At 39.4% G+C, this 24,840-nt stretch overlaps 1 protein-coding gene across 2 annotated transcripts in view; it reads right to left on the bottom strand.

The window, feature by feature from the left end:
- The window catches only part of LOC121873768 (probable glutamate receptor), a 32,874-nt gene extending 8,673 nt beyond the window's left edge, over window positions 1-24,201 (bottom strand). Inside the window, exons 1-11 of one of the 2 annotated variants that reach the window (XM_042377468.1) lie at window positions 24,153-24,201; window positions 19,953-20,151; window positions 18,211-18,387; window positions 17,826-18,040; window positions 17,561-17,686; window positions 16,043-16,208; window positions 15,344-15,585; window positions 14,188-14,372; window positions 13,766-13,996; window positions 13,222-13,400; window positions 8,856-9,009 (exon numbers count right to left, since the gene is read on the bottom strand). In XM_042377468.1, the coding sequence (XP_042233402.1) occupies window positions 8,856-9,009; window positions 13,222-13,400; window positions 13,766-13,996; window positions 14,188-14,372; window positions 15,344-15,585; window positions 16,043-16,208; window positions 17,561-17,686; window positions 17,826-18,040; window positions 18,211-18,387; window positions 19,953-20,146 (1,869 nt within the window). In that variant the 5' untranslated portion in view covers window positions 20,147-20,151; window positions 24,153-24,201. The remainder of the gene's footprint in view (window positions 1-8,855; window positions 9,010-13,221; window positions 13,401-13,765; window positions 13,997-14,187; window positions 14,373-15,343; window positions 15,586-16,042; window positions 16,209-17,560; window positions 17,687-17,825; window positions 18,041-18,210; window positions 18,388-19,952; window positions 20,152-24,152) is intronic. The other variant, XM_042377469.1, reaches the window with a different exon arrangement.
- Window positions 24,202-24,840: the final 639 nt, after the last annotated feature.

Genomic DNA, 24,840 nt, shown 5'->3' with positions numbered 1-24,840 from the left:
TTATGAAATCAAGGTAGCAAACGAATCGAAATATAACCCCAAAGCTTTTTATCAACTGTATAAATCAAAGGTTAGAGATACAATAGGTCCCCTTAAAACTACGACAGGAGAAATGACTGATGATGAGTTAGAAATGTGTAGTACGTTAAATAGTCATTTTCGCTCCGTATTCACAAATGAAAACCTAGCACAGTTTCCAGAAGTTCATAAGGTATATAACGACAGTATAGAAAATATGTTGATGAATATCAATATTACTAGTAAAGATGTGCTTAAAGAAATTAACAAACTGAAGCCTCATAAATCGCCTGGTCCAGACGAGGTATATGCTAGAATATTAAAAGAATGTAGAGATGAGTTGAGTAATCCATTAGCAGTTTTATTTAATAAGTCATTAGAATCGGGCCTAGTGCCAGAAGCTTGGAAACTTGCAAATGTAGTTCCGATTTTCAAAAAAGGTGATAAATCAATTGCATCAAATTACCGTCCCATTAGTCTCACGTCAATCATAGGCAAGTTGCTAGAGTCAATTATTGCTACGAAAATCAGAAGCCACCTTGAAACATTCAACTTAATTCATTCTTCTCAGCACGGGTTCACCCAGGGACGTTCTTGTCTCACAAATTTGCTTAGCTTTTTCTCAGAAGTATATGAAGCGGTAGATAATGATAAGTCATATGATATAATTTACTTAGATTTCAGTAAAGCATTCGATAGAGTCCCTCATGAGAGATTGATAAGGAAGGTAGAAGCACATGGAATAGGTGGATCATTATTAAAATGGATTAGGTCATGGTTAACTGGTAGGAAACAAAGAGTCAGCATAAATGGATTTAAGTCAGACTGGGGTGCGGTCAAAAGCGGAGTTCCCCAGGGATCTGTATTAGGCCCTCTGCTGTTTGTTATATTCATTAATGATCTTGATTTAGGTATAACTAGTAGGATTAGTAAATTTGCAGATGATACCAAAATGGGGAGAGTGATAAATTCAGACAGTGACTTTGAACACCTTCAAAGAGATCTAGATACCTTACATGAGTGGTCAGTAGACTGGCAAATGAATTTTAATGCTGATAAATGCAAGGTACTACAGATAGGGAAGACGAATACAAACGTTAAGTATAAACTAGGTAACACGGAAATAGAAAACTCAGATTGTGAAAAAGATCTAGGTGTATTTGTTGGCAACGACTTGAAACCTAGAAAACAATGTATTAGCGTTCGCAACAAGGCAAACAGGATTCTTGGGTTCATATCTAGGAGTGTGAGTAACAGAACTGCTGACGTTATCTTGAAACTTTACCTAGCATTAGTGAGGCCACACATGGATTATGCGGTTCAATTCTGGTGTCCTTATTATAGAATGGACATAGATTCTTTGGAGAGAGTACAAAGAAGAATGACAAAAATGATCCATAATATTAGAAACCTTCCATATGAAGAAAGACTGAAAAGCTTAGGCTTGCATTCATTAGAGAGGCGTAGAGTTAGGGGAGATATGATAGAGGTGTTCAAGTGGGTAAGTGGGATTAACAAGGGTAAAATGGAAGATGTTCTGAAGCTCAGCAATAACGAAATAACTAGAACAAATGGCTTTAAATTAGATAAATTCCGATTCAGAAAGGATATAGGCAAGCACTGGTTTGGTAATAGAGTTGTGGATATGTGGAATAGGCTACCGAGTGCTATAGTAGGATCGGGGACGCTAGGGAGCTTCAAGGCGAAGTTGGATAGGCACATGGAAGTGCTGGGATGGGTGTGAAAGGGATCTGCCCTGTATGGGCCAGTCGGCCTCCTGCAGTATCCCACTTTCTTATGTTAAGTTTAGGTTTAGGAGGGAGATAGGAAGAAACTGGTTCACAAATAGGGTGGTGGACGAGTGGAACAAGCTTAGCAACTTTGTAGTAAGTACGGTAACTCTGGAAAGTTTCAAAAGGAGGCTAGATAGATTCATGGATGATAGAGAGTGGTAGTAACTCTCGACAGGAGCTGCCATGCACAGGCCAACCGGCCTATTGCAGACTCCTTATTTTCTTATGTTCTTATGTTCTTAATTCACATCTTCAGGGGTGAGTATAGACTAAGGAAAAATAATTGACAAGGCTAATATATATACAGTAGAGGAGAGTGAGATCAAGTCCTTAGGGACAGGAGGTGACCGTAGTCAGGTCATAAGGTAAGATGACCCAACCTTCTCACCTGGTTACAAATCTTCTTAATTACAAAATTATCCAGTTTGTACATACCATTACTCAAATTCATGTTGACAGATTCGGTATGTTTATTGAGACTAGATTCTATAATGTTCCGACTGACAATGAATTGCAAGGTAATATTGAGGAGGCATTATCCCAGTCAATGCAATGCTTATTATCTATCATATGAATGAACAGAGCATTGAATTTCTGGCCTGTCCTAACACAATTTTTCAGTTGTTTAAGTCTAGTTATAAGATCTTTTCCCATCTGGCCTAAGTAAAACAGCGTGTATTACGTTTCTTGCAACGAACCGTGTAAATGCAGCCACCTGCATTGTTGGGGGAGCTCTTAATTAACATTTTTTTATAGTGCATGAGTTACTAAATGTTACATTTACGTTCCAGGTTTTCAGTTGAAGAGAAATTTGAGAATTCTTTTGTTTAAAGGTAATACGAAGAGATTTTTATTGTCATGGGTTGGCTTAGGATCAGTTCTATAAAAGAAAATCTTAGTAATTAAGGCATTTGTCTATAAAAGGCCTAGGGTACTTAAGGTTCAAGCCAATATTATAGATATATTTATATTCCTCATCAATGAATTCCTCAGTCCAACGCTGTTCAATGTCCTGATGAAAAATCTAATCAGACTACCTTTCAGACAAACAGTCAAGCTCCTCTGCTATGCAGACGGCTTACAGCTCATATTAAGAGGATAAAACAGACTAGTCAACATGCACTCCAACTTATAGAAGAGGAATGCAACAGACTTGGACTCAAGATAAATCCAGCCAAGTCAAAAGCGATGGCCATCTGCACAGACACACCAGACATGATGCTCTCCATACAAAACACGCCGGTAGTCTGGACCTACACCCACCAGTGTCTTGGAATCTGGTTCGACCAGAAACTCACTTTCAAGCCGTAACTCGAGTATCTCAGGCACAGGTCGAAGAGCAGACACAACATAATGAGGCCGCTCACCAGCACAACCGCAGGAACGAATATACACGTGCTCAAAGCCTACTACACGGCCGCCATCAGATCGCTGGTACAGTAGATTTCAGTGCCCCAGCACTCATTGGACTGAGAAAAGCCCAGATAGCTAAGCCAGAAGTTATCCAAAATAATGCTCTCAGGACCATGCTCGGAGCACTCAGAAAAGATAACCTCCTCGTCCTGAAGAAATTGTTTACTTCTTCAGTTATAGAGGGGGTTACAAAGGTTATCCGTCGACCGAGTGGTGGCCTCATGGTCACCTTCGGTGACTTGAGATAGGCTGAGCAACTTAGAACTGTTAAAGTTATTAATGACGTCCCCATTACGATGGAATTTAACTACAATTACAACGCAGTGTGGAAAGTCATTTCTCACACCAAAATACAATATATGGACGTGAAGGAAATAGAAGAAATGACAGAAGAAGAAAGAGACGACATATTCGTGTGACGGAAACTGGGCAGACCACATGGAAAATCCATCTCAGCTGTAGTTGAATTTCTCCACCATCTACCAACGACCGTTACAAGGGGATGGGACACGATCTACCAGATTCTTCAAGTGTCAACGGTATTGTCACCCAGCTAAAAAATACAAGGCTTTCAGCCGACGTATGTTCGAGGTGTGCTTATTCTGGACACGAGCATACTGACTACTAGATCAAAATCAAGAAATGCACAGCTTGTGACGTCCCTCACTCCTCCTCCGACCGAGAGAGTCTCAAGTGGAGGGAGGAGTGTAGGGTAGCCATGGTGAGATCCGGGAAGAAGATGAGCTACAAGGAAGCTCTCCTTGTACTGAAGATAGGAAAAAAAAAGAAGAAACAACAAGCAAACAAGACACAACATAAACACCTAGAAAAAGTGCAAAGAGGGCATGCAAGACTATTCTCTCCCCTTCCTACTCCACATATCAAGAAGCGCTTAACACACTGATCCTTTCGACTCTCACTGACCATCACCACGACCTCATCTGAAAATTTGGTAAGAAGCTTCTGCACCATCCTCGACACCGGCTCCTACTACCACCTGAGATCCATAGCCCGAGAATTGCTGTTCGACACCACAACCGCATCCAGCCCATACGTGCACGAACTGATCGCTATAAGAACAGCCCAGTCCCAACCATTGTAAAAATTATCAATAACTTGTAATAAACCAGTGTACTCACTCCCAGTAAATCCTACTTCTCTCACTGTCACTATGTTGAAATGCCTTGTAGCTTGAGCTTTCCCCATCTAGTTATTATATATCTTATTTGTATCACTTAAATTACTTGTATATTATTTGTAAATCGAAACCCATTCCCCAATTATGTAACTGTATATTTTCAGCCTTCTGGCTGCTATGCTCTTTTAATAAACCGTTAATTATTATTATTATTATTAGAAGAAGAAAAGAAGAAACAAGAACCAAAAAAAACGAAAGAAAACAAAAACGAGGAAGAACAAGTGATACTAATATTAAGTAAAACACAACTTATAACCTCCACCAACTAGAATAACAAGGTATTGGTGAGCGAACCGTCCAAAAGAACAAGAAAATAAAGAGGAAAAAACACCAAAATAACAAGTCTGCGGCCGTAATGACCTAAGATATCGAGGGCCAGAAAACAATTCAACAACAACATGTTGTTTGCAGGTTTGCAGCAAGAAGATATCGGAAAGAGCTGGATTCTATTCTACAACTCTGCCAATCCACGTGGTCACGGCGGGGTGGGAGTTCTTGTTAGTACTCGACTTCGTCAGCTGATGATCGTTCAATCGGTTTCCACTCGTGTTTTGGGAGTTGACATCAAGCTAAGAAAATGAAACGTTTTTATGTTCTTGTGTTTATGGTTTTACTGTGTAGCATCCAGACAATAATAGAGACTTCTTGATTTCCTCTACGGTCAAGTGGACGCAATCGCTCATCGAGACACCATATTAATATTGGGAGATTTGAAAGCCGCCATGAGAAAATCTGCTAGAGCACCGTACGAGATTTCCCGAGAACATGCGAATACTGATATTATGTGCGATTTTGTACAGAGGCATGGCCTTGTGTTAGCTAAAACGATTTTTTGAAAAACAGTGTCCAGATTGACAACATGTTCTGGATGTAAGTGTCGCCAGAGAAATGAGAATCACCGAAACATCGCCACTCATCATACTCAGTTGGATCATATCCTGCTATGGGTATCAGTAGCGTGCCTGGATATCTGACTTTGACACGGCCAGGTGCCTTTCGCCCAAGATTGATTATAAACTCGTCCACTGCAAGATCAGACTGCAAGATTATCTTCTCAGGCCACCTAGATCGAAACCTCGGCGATTTTTCGGCGGTCTTCGACAGCGTGGTACCCGGTGTCATGTCGCTCGTTATTTTTTCAATTAGAATCCAGGAAGAGCAAAAGCCGTCCTATACACACATTGTGCAGGGAATCAACAAAGCAGCAGAACAGACTATTCCCGTCACATGTAGACTGCAACCCGACAGATCAATTTGGGAAGATGACCCACAGGTAGTTCAAGCCCACAAGAAAGTTGAGCATCCGAGGAGAACAGGAAGGAATGGCGAAGCAGATACTGCAGTGATAGATTTCGCTAAAATTTATGAAGAGAGACGGTTGATTGCTATTGATGACGCCATTCGGTCCATGTCATCAGCGGGTACAAAACCAGAAGACGTGCTGCGTGGAATGCCATCAACACGCTGACCTGTCAAAAGAATAAAGTTTCACTGAATCTCGCGGGAAACACTCCGGAAGAACCCAAGAACTGTTTGAAGAAGACGTTTTTCTGTAAGATAGTTAAAATCACCACCTCCTTCCGCCGCAGAAATTGTTCTACCTCAATAAGTTACAATTCTATTTTTTTGATAAATTTGACACTGGTCCAGTCACCGTAGCTGAATTCTTCAGCATTGCACGAGATAGCCCCGGTGGGAAAGCAAAGGGACTAGATGGTGTTCCGGTTGAGGTGCTGCATATCCCGGCCTTGGGTCCTCTCACACTTGCAACCTGCAGTATCCTTTCATATCTGCAGGTAGGACAACCTCCAATCCCAAATCCGGTCTGGCTGCTCCAAAAGCTCCAGCCGGAACCACCAAACGGGCCGCCTATAGGCGTCTCGATTATGAACGACATCTTAGAAGACGAATATCCACTAGATGAATGGAGAAAATCGCAGATTGTAGAAATTCCAAAGAAGCTCGGAGCAACAAAGATGGAAGGCCATCAAGGGGTTTCTCTGATGTCCTGCACTGTGAAACTACACAGTAAGGTTCTGCTGAAGAGATTGCAGCCTGTACTAGATAGTTGTTTACGACCAGAGCATAATGGTTTTCGCCTGCACAGAGACACAGTGATCCAAATTCAGGCTTTGTGACGTGTTGTGGAAGAAGCTACAATTCACCAGAAAGACCTCGTCGTAATTTTCGTCGATTCCCAAAAGGCATTTGAGATACCACATACATTCCATTCACAGTAAAGTCAATAAACAGTGCGGTTTCCTGGTTCACACTTGCCAGTTTGTCACTCTTGCAGCAATGAAAGAAATCTATTATGATCTTATTTACCAACACTTGATACACTGTCACACACTATGGGGGCCTCTGGCTCCACAAAAATACAACCCCTGGTCACTGCACAGAAAAGAGTTGTGCGGACAATGGCCTACTTGAAAAAACTGATCACACTAACGAAAAATTTGCCAAATTGAAAATGCTAAAATTCGATACTACTAACACTTATTGTCGTGTTCTATTTGTTTATAAATCTGTCAATCACTTGATTGAGAATAACTATTTACAGTCCTGGAATTATCAAAGACACAAATTAAGACTCCCAGAGCTACTAAGACCCCCCCCCCCATTCCCACGCGGTTCTCTCAGTCCCAGACCCCCACCCACCCGAGCAAAGACTTCGCTCCATTCCTTTAAATCATCTCTTAAAAAATATATATTGTCTAAGTATTAATAATTTTGGAAAACTCACTTTATACTCTTACTTTCACTGAACCATCAAAACCATTATAGCATATATTGTCACGTAGATAGATAGAAATTAACATTGCAATAATTATATATTTGCCGTCACGACGTGATCCTCACTGTTTCTGTCCCCTTGTTTCACCTTAATACAACCCACGTTGAATTGCTTCCCTCATTATCAGATTAATGCACAGGTATATCAACTTCACTGTAAAATATGTATATACTTTTAATTAAATGTAAAAAAGAGGGAATAAAAATATAACTAGCCAAGTGATGGTCGTGGTAACATTCTCATAAGTGTATACTAACACAATGTTCGTCTACTATTCCAGATGATACTAAATATTACATAATGCTTCCTCGAGATAAATGTGCAGGCACCACCATGAGAACTCAGGCTCTCAATTGGCTAAATCATGTCAATATTGTTATTATTATCCACTCTGTATCTGTATTTTTCTAACAAAATAAACTGTTTCAATATTAATATCAATATCAATATTCCCCGATTCTAATCACCGGAATAATGGCTCTGTACAATCACGCAAAAGCTGCTGTGGCCACGCCAGACGGGTTATCGGACACTGTCAGTTGGACGTCCGGAGTGCTGCAGGGAGACACATTAGCGCCTATTTCCCTTTATTCTTCTATTAGACTGGGTGTTGCGTACGGCGATACCAACAGGGGTCGATGGATATCAGCTCTGTAAAAAAACGAGAACACGACACCCGGAACAACGATTGTCCATATTGGGCTATGCCGACGATCTCGTTCTTATGTCGTCATCCGCGAGCGGTACACAGTACATGTTTAACAACTTGGTTTAAACGGCTGCAATGGCGGGATTCCAGATAAACGGAAGTGATAAGCATTACGTTAGACCAAGACATTCGAATCGCTTTTACAAGTACTGGCGATCAAGTGGAGGACCTGCCACAGTGCCGAAAGTTCGTGTATCTCAGCGGCTCTGTTTCCGATCCTCGCGACGACTTTCTTAGGCGACGGGGCTTGGTCTGGAGTGTGTTGGGACAACTGTCAGCCTTACCGGACCAACTCCGATCGCGGCTGTTCAAATCAGCAGTAGAACCCATTCTACTCTACACCATGGATACGTGGACGCTGACGGTTACACTCGGGCGAAAACTGGATGCTACTCACTCTCATCTGTTACGAGCAACAATCAATATTCAATGGACAACACGTATCAGCAATGTTGATTTATACCAGGGAACCGATCTGCAACCACCCAGCCAACTACTACGTGAACAAACACTTCGACTAGCCGGGCACATTATTAGCTCGTAGGAGTACTGTCCACAGCCAGTGCAGCAAGTATCACTTGGCGACCATTACAACCACTATGACGGGAACAGGGCAACACGGTAACATAGTTCGATCAACTACTTAGAGATGCGAACGCACCCGACCAGCAGAATGCAGTGAGACATCTGAGAAAACTGGCGTTGAGTCGTGAAATCTGACGGCGCAGCACTCAAGGTTATATACTGTCTTGTGTACAGTACAATGTAATTGTTTTATTGTAGATAGATAGATAGATAGGTAGATAGATATTCTTGCAACTATTTCATTCTTGGCAACTATATCGAAATAGATTTTGTTTCCAGATGAAATTATTATGACTGAAAGTATGAACATATTATAGAAACACACACTATCAATGATCTTACACCGGTAAAGAGCAGAGGGTCCTCCCTGCCTCGTTCCTCCCTGCTGTGTTTAAGGTAGGTCTTCAGCACGTCATCTTGCCAAAGGTTCAGTAGGCCCGCCTCGATCAGTCGCTCTTTCATCATACTAATCTGTCTCGTAAATGGAGCTCCTTTTCTGTAATGAAAGATGCAATATGCTGTCTATATTTTAGAGGGGGCCGAAATTAGAATTTAGGAAATTCGTTTCTTCTGGTGCATTTTGAGAAAGAAAACAAAAAGTAAAAATCTTACTAACCTCTGAGTATATCTTCCACCCTCCCAAGCCACCCGTTTAATTATATTTTCATTTAATTTTCTTCTTTTTTTCTGACAATTCTTAAATACCTGCGTCATCATCACGCATGGACACCAAGTGTTCTCTATAACACATATTTTTTTTTTTTGCTGTAGTGCATTTTGCTCCACTTTCATCGCGAATCAGTATGCAGCTGCCCTAAAGAGCGTCGTCTATAGATAAGAGATTATTCTAGAATGATCAACAATCACATAGATCATGGAAAATGCTGACAGTAAATAATAACACACACAAGATAAGGAAAATGAACGCAAATAAGTACTTCAACAAAGAATATTCAAAATAGCAAGAACTACGACACCTGGGGGAAATACAGCATTAAGGAGAGTGCTTACAGACATTACTTCGGTAGAAAGTGATACTTTTGGTCTTTAAAGCCAAGTCTTGAAATCTCACAGGCACCGATTTTAGCCAAAGAAGCTGATGCATACAATGTTTCTGATCGAGGGAAGGAAGTACATAATTTGTGAAACATATGGAAGGATGATTATAGACAAAAACAAGTCGAGAGCGGGGGAAAAAATGCGAACTATCTGTGATACCAATGCTGTCAAAAGATTGTACTTCGATAACAGAATGAACAAAGTCAAAGAAGGAAGAAGCATTATGCTGAAGCGTGTATATATATATATATATATATATATATATATATATATATATATATATATATATATATATATATATATATATATATATATATATATATATATATATATATATATATATATATATATATATAGTATATATGTGTGTATTTATATATATGTAATATTCAGATATTTTAATGTGATATTTAGAGACGTTAGAACAAAAATGACCGATCTGCTGAACAGGAAAACATAAGTAGGCCAGGCTGAAACACCCAGCCTCGTGGTGAGTTAAAACAAAGACCTACAAACAATGCCATCAGTCAGGGGGTGGAAGCATGTTGAACTAGACCTATAGAAAATTAAATGTACTTTATCGAATTAATGTAGACACGATTCATGAAGTTAAGGAACAATTATAAAATTTAAAGTTATTGTGGATAGTTTCCCAGTCTAAATATGTCACGTGTGTCCCAATGAAAACTATTTGAAATAAGCGAAAGATGACTTCATGGGGGGAGGAGGCAGGCGAGCGCCCTGAAGGATGCGAGGGTGATCGAGTCAGTCAGCGCCAATCATTGACAGAGACGGACGTCAACTTCTCGTTCTGCCAAGGAAAACAACCACGTGGCCTCGTCCCTTCCCTCTAGCCTTTCATCAGTGTTGCAAGTAAGTTTTTATTCGATCTCAGACAGTGTTTAGATAGGGGGGAGAAGAATTTAACAGAAGCAAACTGTTATCGCCGCTGGCTTCAACTACAGTGCTGGCGTTGCCTTACCCCAAACATTAAATCTATCAGCCTGTGACCACGTGCGCCGCCACCCCCCCCCACGCGACCTGCACAAACAAGATGCCCTGATTCTGTTGGGTGTATGGTTTAGTAGAGGGTGGCGTGGCCGCCTGGCCTCCATGATGCAGATCGCCCTCTATGCTGTGAGGACCAGCCCTCTGTGGTGAACACCGACTCCCAATCCTGGCCGAGTTTTGTGCTGGAATAATTAATTTACACAGTACTATTTTCCCTTGGAACACCATACTGGTTCATTGACCTGCACTTGTGGACTAATTATGCCTACTCGTTTCTGCCTTATCTGGAGCAATAAGACAATGCAGAATGAAGCGTAACTAAGATTAATAGAGTTATGAACTTTGTGTTATGTCACTATGTTTAATAAATAGTAATTAAGATAACATTGTGTGAGACTAACTAATTTGTATCAGATGGATCACCATGTAATACTAATGAACGCCTTATTCTCTGCAGGTTTTGAACACATCAATAAATATTGAATGCATCAAAGGGCGGGTTTCAATCATTCCCTTCGACTTGCCCTTCACCTGAACGTCCTTCACCAAGGAGTTTATACGAGGAGAAGAATTTAACAGTAGCTAACAAAGTGCTCCTTTTGCAGGGTTACGAGAACCCACTTGGTTGGTCGGTGGTTAGTGGTGGTTTGGAAGATATAGCTGGCAACGCACGAGGCGAACAGGTGTCTCTGACGACTAACTACTGGGACCAGCATCCGCACTTTGGTCGGTGGTCGATCTGGTTCATCGAATCTCCCACCTTGTCAGTGAAAAATCTTACTAAAGGGAAAGTAGAACCCCGCCCTTAGCTGGGCAGGGTTCACCTGGTTGTACTCTGAGCTGGCCTAACTAGGCGGGCTGACGGTCACTCTTCCTGTCCATGAAGTACTGGGAGTAAACTGAGTGCAGACTGAGTGAATGAAAGGTCACACGCTGGGACCTGGAGTTCTAGTGGTTACATAGAGACATTCGTCTCCCTAGTATTGGGTGTATGTGATTAAAATAACCAGGTGTGTAATCAACGCTCCTCATGGTTGATTGCACACGTGGGACGTAGGAGTTCCTCTTCAAAAGTTGGTGAAAGGCTGTAGCACCTTAAAGTATGGGTGTATTCTGAACTTATGTGTGAAGCATGTTACGGGTGTTGGTGGAGAAATACACTCATGACTCCTGAACCTAGAAAGAGTAATGAAAAAAAAACAGTGGAGCACTCGCCTGCCTGATGGATCATGAGTGATTTTCTCGGTTTCTTGTAAATGCCTGTCACTTGGCAGGTTAGTAGTTACAACCTTCGGGTTCTGGGTAGTTAAGACAGTTAGGATTATAGTATTTTGTGGGTCATCCCAGACAGGCTATGAGTGATCCATGTTCTTGTGTAGTATGACTAAATCAGGATTTCTATTCCTCAGTGATTGCTATAATTTTTTCGGATGCCCTTAAGGTATTTTCATCGGTGCTAGTAATACTTTTTAATGTTTTATGTGCCACTAAATGATGTAGGATGTACGAAGGAATTGTTTCAGATGGGTTCCTCGTTCTGGTGTATGTAGTGCTGCTGTATTAGTAGTCCTCTTCAGGTGCAATTAATATATTTTAATTATTTTGTTAATGCTATGTACAACCTTTGTTTCCCATTGTAGTGTTGTAAGCCACGCTAAGAAGTACTCTAGTGTTTGTGTACCATTATTGATTCCGTCTGTAGTGTTGGAAGGAATAGAAGTGTTATCTTTTACCAGTGCGTCTCATTAACCCCAATCACAGGTGCTAGCTATTCCGCGGTCAAGGAAAATACTTTTATTAATTGTGTTTGTGCTGGTTCGGAATTTCTCTGAGGGGGCGCTTCCACTGCATTACCATCCATTATAACTAAAAAAGAACAATAACTAGCAGTGAGAAATTCCGACCGGTTACATATATATTTATATATATTCAACACCTCACCCCGCTAGGATTCGAACCCACGATCTTATATTTGTGACCAGGGAACGTTACCTCTGCGCCACCAGAACACCAAAAGCAGTCCTAGACTCTGTTATATTTCACACAAAGCCTGTTCAACGAGCTTATGGCGCCGTGAACCTCTAATGGGGACCACCCGTGCCGCTTAGGTGATCAGAGCAACGTTTTACCAAATTCAGCTTCAAAACACGAAACACGAGGATCCTCGTGTTTCGAAGCTGGTCACAAATATAAGATCGTGGTTTCAAATGCTGGCGGGGTGAGGTGTTGATTATATGTAGAAGTCCGCGTGCTTTGTTGGGCTAATGAAAAAAAAAAAAAAAAATATATATATATATATATATATATATATATATATATATATATATATATATATATATATATATATATATATATATATATATATATATATATGTGTGTGTGTGTGTGTGTGTGTGTGTCACTCTAAATATGGATACTCGATCCATCAGCCTTAAAACGTAACGGATGTTTTTGCTAAACTAGGATAACTTTTTCTTTTTGGGTGGGCTCTAATTTAATTGAAATTAATTAAGCAATAGAAAATTTACTCCATTTCATTTAAAACGTTGTTTACTATCATAACATAAACGACAATAACAGCATCCCAAAAGTTAAATTTGACACATCAGACCTCAGGACATTTCCCCAAATAACTGACCTGAAGCCCCAGGCGTTGCCACCGAATGCAAGATATTTCATGATGCCGATGTACAAAGGTGTGTTGCCAAACTTGTCGGTGTAAAGACGAGCCATCTCCGGTGTCACGTATGACTGGGTGTGAATGAAGGAGAATCCACCCTGCATCACTCGTTCCAAACCCTTATCCATCTCGTAAATCTGTTGTAAAGCAATAGTTTCAGAAAGGAATTTAAGACTGTAATGTTATAAGAAGCTATGCCAACGAGAATTCGTGTTGGGCAAGTGATACATTAAACTAGATTTATTTTCATTTGAGAAAAAACAATGATATTGCTTGTTTTATATTACTCCTAAGTCATTATTATACTTGATGACTTGTTGAGCTAACAGAAATTATCAATGTCCTGGCTCGAGTGCCTTACTTAATGATGTCTTACCCTGTCCTGAGTATTTATCCCAGTGATGTGGATTATGGTGAAATTTTATTCCACTCTTCAGTCGTTGAATTGGTCACTATGAAGTGGTTTTTATTAAACTCCTGCTCGTGGATCATGTTTACTAACCTCTATGCCTCTTAATATTGCTTGGAGATCAGGATCAGAACTTTCATTGAAGTAAAGATAAAAAGTTCCTTGTAAGTCTGTAGAACCCCAGGACCAGCCATCTTGATTGAGGAGATCCTGGAAGGTGTTAATGGGCGGGTACTTGCTCTGGACGGAGAGGTGGGCGATGAGGGAGGAGCGGTAGGCTGTGGTGATGATCACACACGACAACAACCACCACCCAACCAGCACCTGAACGCCAGGAGTTATGACACGAATCGTTACTTACTCCGAAATACAGGAGACGATCGCATTTGTCCATCTTCTCGATTTACTGGATATGAATTAAAAATAAATGCTTAAGCCAGTTTTGAAAACGATATATTATATACTTGAAATGTGAATTTTGACAGAAGGTTATGAGGGCTGAATAATGTCCCTACCTGGCCAGTTGTGTTGGTGGGTATTGTTTCTACAGGTTCCATCAGTAGCATCGCCCAGCTGTTTAAAAAGGCGGGTATCAGCCTGACGCGACTCTCACTAGCCGCCCATGACCACACCTTCTGCTGTAGCCACAGAATGATTCCAAGGGCTAAGGTACACACAATGACCGACATCCAAACTTCCCCTGAGGAAAAGGGAGAAGGATTTGCTATTAATCGATCGCTAATTAGAAAAGATGTCTACAGTACGTAAAAGAAACTCAATGTGTCATTCAGTTCGCAGAGTTTAATTTAGGGACAATAGTTTAATGGAATTACCGTCTTCAATACAGTAAAGATCATCCCTCTCTTCCCACCATCATGGAAATCAATGTTAGAACTTCTTTTTCTCAGTAGAATATGTCGAGATATGTGTGTCTCCAGCGTTGGATGACTAGACATGATGGGACAGTCCCATGGCATCCAAGTGGATGTGTATTGCCCTTAGACTTTTTGTGGGGAAATTTCAAGGATAACATTTTCCAAAACCTTGTTTCTGACATTTAAATAAGTTGTGCAAAGATAACCAACAGCATAAGCAATGTAACGAGGGATAAATTATCTGAGAAGTGCGACGTGTCAACATAGGTACACATGTTAAGGTGTACTGAAGAACAAAAAATAATAATAATAATTACTCTGACAATATGAAAAACACTGCAAAGCTATATCATTTGTACTACGCACAGACACACGTGAATTACAGAGTATATATATATATATATATATATATATATATATATATATATATATATATATATATATATATATATATATATATATATATATATATATATATATATATATATATATATATATGTATATATAACCACAAGGAAACAAGAAAACAAGAAGTTCCGAAGCGCTTTCGTGTAATTCACATCTTCAGGGGTGAGTACAGACTAAGGAGTAATACTTGGGAACTTCTTGTTTTCTTGTTTCCTTTTGATTATCAGCATATACTTGGATCACACGCACTTATAGTGATTTACTTGCATACAGTATATATATATATATATATATATATATATATATATATATATATATATATATATATATATATATATATATATATATATATATATATATATATATATATATATATATATGTCATTACCTTCAAATGGCCTGGTGAGCGCCAGGTTCCGCGGTAGAGGTGCGGGCTTGAGGGTGATAATAACTATGGGGTCGTTGCTGTAGACCCTGGAGTAGTCGACGACGAGGCTTCTTGATGCTGTGACTGTTAGGTCGAGGGAGAAGTCAGCCTGCTCGTGCTGGAGGGTGCCCACAATCCCCGTCCAGTTACCACCACCAGCCGGAGTACCCCAGTTCATATCCCAAGGCTCACGTATCTCATACCTGGGGTGTCATGCGCTATATATTTGAGAATATTCACCAGCTAAACATATGGATTTATCTTTATCTTATTGGTCATTCACATAATTCCATTTCATTTTTAACTATTAATTAGTTCTTCTTTAAAAAAGTCTATATTTTTTTCCTCCCGGTAAACGTTTTAGAGTACACTGCAAACTACCCGGTGAGCTTTTTTTCTTTTTCCACTAAACAAGGGGGCGGTGGGGATAACGTGCTTTACCACACACTGGCGATCATGAGGGAGAGTACAGAGGATAGAACTGAGGGAAGGGAATGTTGCCAGGATGAGGATTCTTGGCTGTATAAGGCTGAGTCATTACGTTGGTGGTAAGATTTATTCATGTGATTGATCAGACCCGTGGCTCATCCTTAACTGACTCTGGTATTGTTATTATTGGTATTGGCATGACTTGGGTCTCATGTAAAGGAACTGACTTACGTGAAGTTGAAGTGGGAAGCGATGATGTCCAGCATGCGGATATTAAGGGAGTCCAGGGGAGTCCTTGGGGTGCCTGGTTCTGCTCCGTCCTGCTCGTAGTTGATGAAGGGCATGTAACGTAGGGTAACAGCGCGGAATGTGTGGCCCCAAAAGTTTTCCATTTGATCTAGGGATAATGTATGCATGAGGTTAAAGGACAAAATTTCAACTTACTTTCTCTAATAAATTATTAGATTTCACATAGATTAAAACTGGTACGACTTCTTCCATTTGAATATATTGGTGATGAGATATTTTCTAATGGCATTTTGTTGATTGTCTCTCTATCCATCTGTATATATCAACGTATGCAAATATTACCGCATCAGTGGGCGACATGATTTAGGCAGAATGATATAAATTAATAGCGAATTACCGTAAACATCTATTTACATTTTTAATTTTGAGTTCCCTGTAAGACTTTGTTTGTCATTTTGAAAATGTTCCCTTTCCCATCGCCTTGCATACACTTACTTTGCTTATTTTGAATCAAGTTCGTTGTCATTACTTAAAGCGACCTGTCTTCAAATCTCGAGCAAAACATCTTTCGTCATATTAGTGGCTCAGTGTTGACCATATGCTGTTCTTAGAGCGTGTCTGTTTAATTACGGAAAAAGGATTTTTAACGTGTATTTATGAACCTACAAACCGACTTCCTGCTAACACTGAACATCTTAAATTTTGTACATGACTACTGCCTGGGCTCTAAAGTTGGCATAATGCTGACTTTCGGTCCCATAAGCACACTATAAACGCCTTATTTACACACACACACACACACACACACACACACACATACACACACACACACATACACGCATACACACATATATTCTCTACAAATAGCGTCGTGCCAATTATGGAACTGTGAGGACCTCTAGTGTTCCCCGGTAGTCATGTCGAAACTTATGCGGCTCTCCATAAGTGCTTCTTCACATTACATGGATACAGTTACCAAGTTTCTGACTAATTTTTCTCAAAGGAATAACAGGTTAACTATACTTGCAAGTACTCTTTCACTGGCCGATTAATTCAAACCAAATTGTTCGTTTTATATGGTTTCTCAGCCCTGACAACCCGTAATGGGGCAGCATGGATAGAGCTCACTAAAGACTCAGGAGATGGGCTGCAGCATACTCGTATTATTTCGCCTTTCGCTTCCTCAGGTTTGCAGCTGGGCAGACTGGGAGTAAACCACACAATGGCTGGATACAGAACTAGAATCATTGAATGTTAGGTCAGAAAGCGAGTGCTTAGAGTTAGTAGTTGAATGCTGCTACAGTAAGTTTACCTGTGTGATGGCAGAAGTGATTAACGAACAATACCAGTAGGCATTCTCTCGTGTGTGGACGTCCGGAGCTAAGAGTTTAACGTTGTTTATCTCTGAATATATGATAAAAGACTTATACTAAATAAATTCAAAATTTTGACGGAATTTTTTTGTAGTTGGAATCCCATTTTGTTATGTAGTCGACGCACCTGGGAAGAGGTTGACGCCGTGGAGGCCGGAGGTCAGGTTCCCCCGGTGGAGGAGTTGGACCTGAGCCTCACCCTTGTTACAGTACAGACATCGCCCGTACACCCTCACGTGCGCACCCTCACCTTCTGTATACGGAAGGTGGGAAAGAAGTGCGTTTATTTTTAAATGTACATTTTCGTTATTACCATCTTTGCAATATTAGTTTATATTTTCCTGCTGTTATGGCCGCATTTTTGATAAAAGAAACATTCACTTAAACATTACCTTTCGTGGTACCACCCCTCCCGAGCCTTGTGTTGTGTAGTGGTCCCTGGCGACTGTCAAGGCTGTGGAGAGTAAGGTTCTGGAGGGTCAAGTAGAGGGCATAGACGGTATTACGAAGATTATGATCGAGAAGGACAGCCTCCATCCCTGCAGTCCCACCCACAGCCACCACCACTGTCTGTGGGTGGCGCCATAGCTCACACCACTCCAGGAACCTACGTGAATCTCAGATTTGATAGGTAATTGTGCATCACATTTTGGCTCGACACTGCGTTCAACTAGTAAACTGTCCGAATGTGTTGAACAACTGGCATGATATCCGAAAAGCAAATATTAAAAAACAGGTTTTATGAAATTTGAGTTATACGATGTTAACATAACTTACTTAAACGTTAAGATGTTGGTGATGATTTTGTTGTCAAGATGAATGAGGAGGGCACAGCAAGTGAGGGTAGCATCTCCCCACAGCCTCTCCAGGAGAAGATCCCTGGCAGGTTGACTCTGAAAGAACACCCACCATGCCTCTAACACTGTCACACCTAGTCCGCTTCTCATTAGCTGTCTGAAGTAGAAGCAAATATTGATTGCGTCATTAAGAAACATACCACATGCATCCTTGCTCCGCCTAACAGTATTTCGTTCGTTTGTCTTTTTTTTATGAACTCTCTCTGAGACGTTGTTCCAGTGGATTTGATATTGCCAAAAGAAAAATTTCTACCGTCGTCAAACTTGACATCTATCTGGACAGTCAAGCTGCTGCATCAAAGGCTTTCATGAACAACATATGCAATATAATCTTCATGGTTTACCATTTTTTATTATATAATTTTTTTGTGTCTCCTTCTTTGAATTTGCTCGTTCTTTCGCTCTTTTGAATTTGTCGCGCTGTTTACCGAAAACTTCATTACAAAATATTAAGATTTTGTTTAAGATTTCTCTGAATAATGAGAAACATTCAACGGGAAAATTACTGTTAGGAGCAAGACAATGTTACAGATGTATCTTTCTTAGTGTATGATGGTTGCTGTTATTGTTATAATGTTATTACTGCTCTTACATCTAAGGTCTTTAAGTGTGTAACAAGGTTAATAATTACACCAGTCCATCAACAATTAAAAAAATAAGAAAGAATGAACAATTTTATCTAGTTGTTGTCTCATGTATGTTTATAACCTTAGCGCACCTGTTCGAAAAAAATAGTTATTCGATCACAGAAAAATGTAAAAAATAAAAATTATGTTCAATCTCCATTCAAGGCAAACAAATTGCGTTAAATGAAAACCTTTACTCATATATGCCACAGATATAGGCCTATGTACAGATATAGGCCTATGTACTGTATAATGTTTCAGATTTTATCGCTGTAATTGTTTAGTTCGTAGATATGTTAGTTTTCGATTCAGGGAAGTCCTTACTATAAAGGCCATCGTGATTCCTTAATTTTCCGAGTTACAGCCGTTTTTAAATGAACCCCAACGTCCGATATACGTCAGGTTACAAGCATAATATGAATCGGCAGGTACGGCTTAGAGGCGAGCCCTGTAACTTGTGGGAAGTGTTAGGTTTAATCTCCACTACAAAATACACGATAGGTACAGTACAGTAAATAGCAGGTCATCCCAACAATCCTGCACGTTATAAAGCAGGTGATCTGGTAACACTGTATGGGGAGGAACTGACAGATATGCTTTAATAGGCTAGTTACTTATGATTTATGATTGGAGATTGCCTAAGAATACATTTCTTGTATATACAGCAACTTAAATAGTATCAATGTGTAAATGTAGGAAAATAAAGTAATTTAAGATATCATTAAGCATGAAAAATACTTGTTGATATTAGCAATAAGATGGCGTCTTGTTCCCCAGTTATGAAACATCCTGCAGCAATGACATATATTTCTTAGCATTATATTCCTACATTTTAAACATTGATACTATTTCAGTTATATACAAGAAATGTATGAGAACATAAGAACATAAGAAAATAAGGTGTCTGCAATAGGTCGGTTGGCCTGTGCAAGTCCATGAATCTATCTAGCCTCCTTTTAAAACTTTCCAGCGTACCAACTAATCTGTTGTTGACTACAATGCTTATGATCCTCAGTTAACTAAACTTCTGTCTCACCTGATCATCGTGGAAAACACTGGGCTTTGTGTTGTTGTGTCTACCAGCACCAAGTGACACTCAGACAGATGCTGCTCCACCACCTGGCCAACCACCTCGCCCACCTGTTCCGCTAAAGCTCCCCTGTAGGTACCGTCCGCACAGTTCCTCACCATCAACAACATAGTGAGTAACAACAATGAAAGTGTCTCCATATTTTCTGGAAAGGTGAAGAGAACTTTTATAATCTATTACCTGTCATGAAGATATAGAGTGAGCATTTGTCAGAAACGAATATTGAAGTTAGTGGTTGTTTGTTAGGGAGATAACTATCAGTGTGTCGATGGTGGACGGGTAACTGCGGTAGAATATGACAAGACAAATGGCACTCAAACAGTCGGCATACTTCTCTGTTACAACGTTTTGAGAAGGAATCTCATATGTAAGAAACTGGGAATGGAACTAATTTAACAAATTTCCTATTTTTTTTTTTGGATTTCTACATTTTCTTGGGTGATGTGTCACTGGCAGATTTTGTCTATATCTTGAACCATTGTTGTCTGATCTTTCCAAAAATTGTACTTTATTTTCTTTGCAAGGTGAAGTCTTAAGCATACAACCAAATATTTTCGTCTCTGCGTATATTTTACGGTTCACATACACCCATAGCATCCACAACAGAAATGTGTAAGAAAAGTATAACAAAATAATTTGAAACATTATTTTTGTTCTCTGAATTATGGATTTCTCTTGATTCTGATCGAACCGATGTGAATTTTTGAACGCTGGTTAGGACTCTCACTAAATCATGAATGTAATAGTTTTAAATTCAAGAGAAAGTTTTGAAGATGACTCGTTCGCAGCATTAAATGACAGCTGTAAGAAAGGGGAAGTAAATATTCCCCTGTTGTAACTTCCATAAGTTTGTCTTTACGGGCTGGAGGGTTAAGCCAAGCTCTGTTAATTGTTGGGTCAGACGCTGTCTATCCGGCACTGGCCTAGAATGTTGATGGTGTCTTCTTCAGTTAATCAGTTGACCTGGACATAATTAATCCTCTCGCTCTGACTAGTGCACAAGAGTTCGTGTATTAAGCTTTTCTTTTTTCGATTCTACAATTTCTGTCCTGTCTATAAGTTTCCATCCTGTTCCCTTTCTTCTGTTTTATCATAAAATGAAGTTCACAATAATGTTTATGAGGGATTAAATATAAACTTTGATTATTTTTGGCTTCTGGGGATAGTGTCTGGAGCTAGTGTCTGGGGCGAGTGTCTGGGGTGAGTGTCTGGGGTGAGTGTCTGGGGCTAGTGTCTGGGGCTAGTGTCTGGGGCGAGTGTCTGGGGTGAGTGTCTGGGGCTAGTGTCTGGGGCTAGAGTGTCTGGGGCTAGTGTGTCTGGTAGTGTCTGCTGTCTGGGGTGAGTGTCTGGGGCTAGTGTCTGGAGTGAGTGTCTGGGGTGAGTCTGGGGCTAGTGTCTGAGCTAGTGTCTAGTGTCTGGGGCAGTGTCTGGGGCTAGTGTCTGGGGCTAGTGTCTGGAGCTAGTGTCTGGGGCTAGTGTCTGGGGCGAGTGTCTGGGGCTAGTGTCTGGGGCTAGTGTCTGGGGCGAGTGTCTGGGGCTAGTGTCTGCGGCTAGTTTTTCATTTGAATTCAAAAAAGAAATTCATATTTTCAGCACAAATAAATGATATCAATATTTGACTTAGAATGTGAAAAGAATTTCCGTTGCATTTTATATAATACTTGATACTGATTATAAGTACCGGAAATTTATGACACTCGTAACTTGCTTAAATGTTCACCAAATTCATCTTTGATTAACGAAGGATTGTTAACACAAGATTCATCAAATTCGTAAATAACTTAACTTGGTCTTGGTCTATTTTGTACCAGTTTTCTTTTTATCGAATCACCTTGAGTCTACCAAAATGTCAGTTTTTTCTGCTATGTTCTTAAGAAGTCTGCGTATTTGTGACTCTGAATTTATTGACGATGAATTGAAACACATTCGTTCCATTGCACAGAAACTCGGGTACCCTTCTGTGTTTGTTGATCGTTGTTTTAAAAGGGCTAAAAAATCCTTTCATTCCTCTCATACCACACAAGTTCCTACACTTATGAATATTTTGACTCTGCCCTATCGTAATGAATTTGTCCCGTTAGTTCGGTCCCTCAAGCTTTTAAATATTAATGTTGTTTTCAAGTATGACTCAACCATTACCAATATGTTAATAAGAAATAGCCCAAGTTTGAATGTAAATGGAAGTGTTTATTATATTCCATGTAGCAAATATAATTGTAATTATGTAGGACAGACAGGAAAAACACTGCAGCTCAGAATCAAACAACATAAGTATAATATCAGAACAGCATCTGAAAGCAGTGCCCTGTCCGTTCATGTTAGGAATGATAATCATCCCATTGCTTGGGAAAAAAGCTTAGAAGTATTTAAATCATCTTATGTCACAGAAAGACTTCTGGTTGAAGCTAGTTTGATTAAGGAATTAAAACCAATAAACCTTAGTGATGGTCAGTTCAGAACTGATAATATGTTACATAAATTTATTTGTCAGTGGCCCAAGGTTAAAAATGCTTTAAGAGCATAACATAAGAATGGAGGAAACTGCAGCGGGCCTATTGGCCCATACTGGGCAGTCCCGTTTACACCCAACCCCTATTGCTCATATGAGCATCCAACCTATGTTTGAAGCAATTCAGCGTATTCGAGTTAATGATGATGATATTTGGTAACTTGTTCCATTCATCCACTACTCTGTTTCCAAACCAGTGTTTACCTATTTCACGCCTAAATCTAAATTTGTCTAATTTAAAACCATTGTTACGAGTTCGCTCCTGGTTGGATAGTTTGAGTACCTTTGAAAACCTTTGATCTAGATGTATGATAGTTATTTAGTGGGTCCCTTATTTTTGACCTGACCTGACTAGTCACGTCACCCCCCTTCTCTTAAGCTCCTCTACGTGTTGTTGGTGTGGGGATTAGTGGATGACATCATTATGACCTGACCTCATGTTTTTAAGGTCACCCTGTATATTTAAGCCTCTCTCTGTCCATGTAATCCAGTTGCCTCTGAAGATGACTTGAATAAAGACGAAAGCTAAGGATGCTCCGTTGTTTCCCTTTTCCCGTGTGATTTCATCAAGATATATATATATATATATATATATATATATATATATATATATATATATATATATATATATATATATATATATATATATATATATATATATATTCCCACAAGGAAAGAAGAAAACACGAAGTTCCCAAGCGCTTTCGTGTAATTCACATCTTCAGGGGTGAGTACAGACTAGAGAGAGTAATACAAATCAAGGTGTATATATACAGAGGAGGGTGAGACCAGGTCCACAATGGTCAGGTATTAGGTAATGACCTTACTAATCTTTAAATAGCACACAACGGTTGGTGGTCAGGTCAGATGGTCAAGTGACCCGGCCTTCTCACCTGATCACAAATCTTCTTAATTACAAAATTGTCCAGCTTGTACATGCCGTTACTCAAATTCATGTTGATGCTTCGGTATGTTTAATAAGACTAGATTCTATGATGTTCCTACTATCAATTGAATTACATGGTAATATTGAGGAGGCATTATCCCAGTCAATGCAATGCTTGTTATCCCTCAAATGAACAAACAGAGCATTGGATTCCTGGCCTGTCCTAACACTGTATTTGTGTTGTTTAATTCTAGTTGCAAGATCTTTACCTGTCTGGCCTAAGTAAAACATATTACATTCCTTGCAAGGAACTTTATAAATGCAACCAATTGTGTTGTTGGGGAGTTCTTGATTAACATTTGTTTAACAGTGCATGAGTTTTTAAATGCCACATTGACGTTCCAGGTTTTTAGCTGTGCAGGAATGTGTGAGAAATTTTTGTGAAATGGTAATATCACGCACCTACAGTGATTTACTTGCATATATATATATATATATATATATATATATATATATATATATATATATATATATATATATATATATATATATATATATATATATATATATATATATATATATATATATATATATATATATATATATATATATATATATATATATATATATATATATATATATATATATATATACTGTATAAAACCAAAAACACTATTCTTGAAATAAAATGAAATAACGAATATTTACAACTGTAAGAATCCACAAATAAGAGACTGTGTCAGTGACTTACAGTGTGAGCTGTAGGTTATGGGAGACAACTTGGTGACGGGGCGCGGTGGACGAGAGAAATGAAACTAAACCCTTAATGTTGCTCCTTTTATTTACTCCCTCACTCACTCATTGAATGTCACTAGACAGGGCCTTCAAGTGACATGCTTGGCATTCACAACATGTGCAAATGTTAGATATACAATCATATATAGAAGATATGTGGTTTAATTGTGCATGTGGTTAATGATTAATTGGATACACACTTATTGCACTTTGTTGTGCTGTGATGCAGAATTTCATAGACACCTAACATATTTGATAATATATCGTGTGATAGGAAACAATAAAATTTAAATATTCTTCTCATCCATTATTCGCCATTTCTTTCAAATGTTTAATTTAATTTGCTTAATTATTTGTAAGTGTAATTGCACACACACACACATACCATTACTCAAATTCATGTTGAATGCTTCGGTATGTTTAATAAGACTAGATTCTATGATGTTCCTACTGTCAATTGAATTACAAGGTAATATTGAGGAGGCATTATCCCAGTCAATGCAATGCTTGTTATCCCTCAAATGAACAAACAGAGCATTGGATTCCTGGCCTGTCCTAACACTATATTTATGTTGTTTAAGTCTAGTTACAAGATCTTTACCTGTCTGGCCTAAGTAAAACATATTACATTCCTTGCAAGAAAC

The sequence above is a fragment of the Homarus americanus genome, unplaced genomic scaffold (assembly GCF_018991925.1).
Source record: "Homarus americanus isolate GMGI-L3 unplaced genomic scaffold, GMGI_Hamer_2.0 scaffold25827, whole genome shotgun sequence".
Lineage (NCBI taxonomy): Eukaryota > Metazoa > Arthropoda > Malacostraca > Decapoda > Nephropidae > Homarus > Homarus americanus.
The sequence above is the reverse complement of the archived record's forward strand: the minus strand, read 5'-3'. Positions and strand labels throughout refer to the sequence as shown.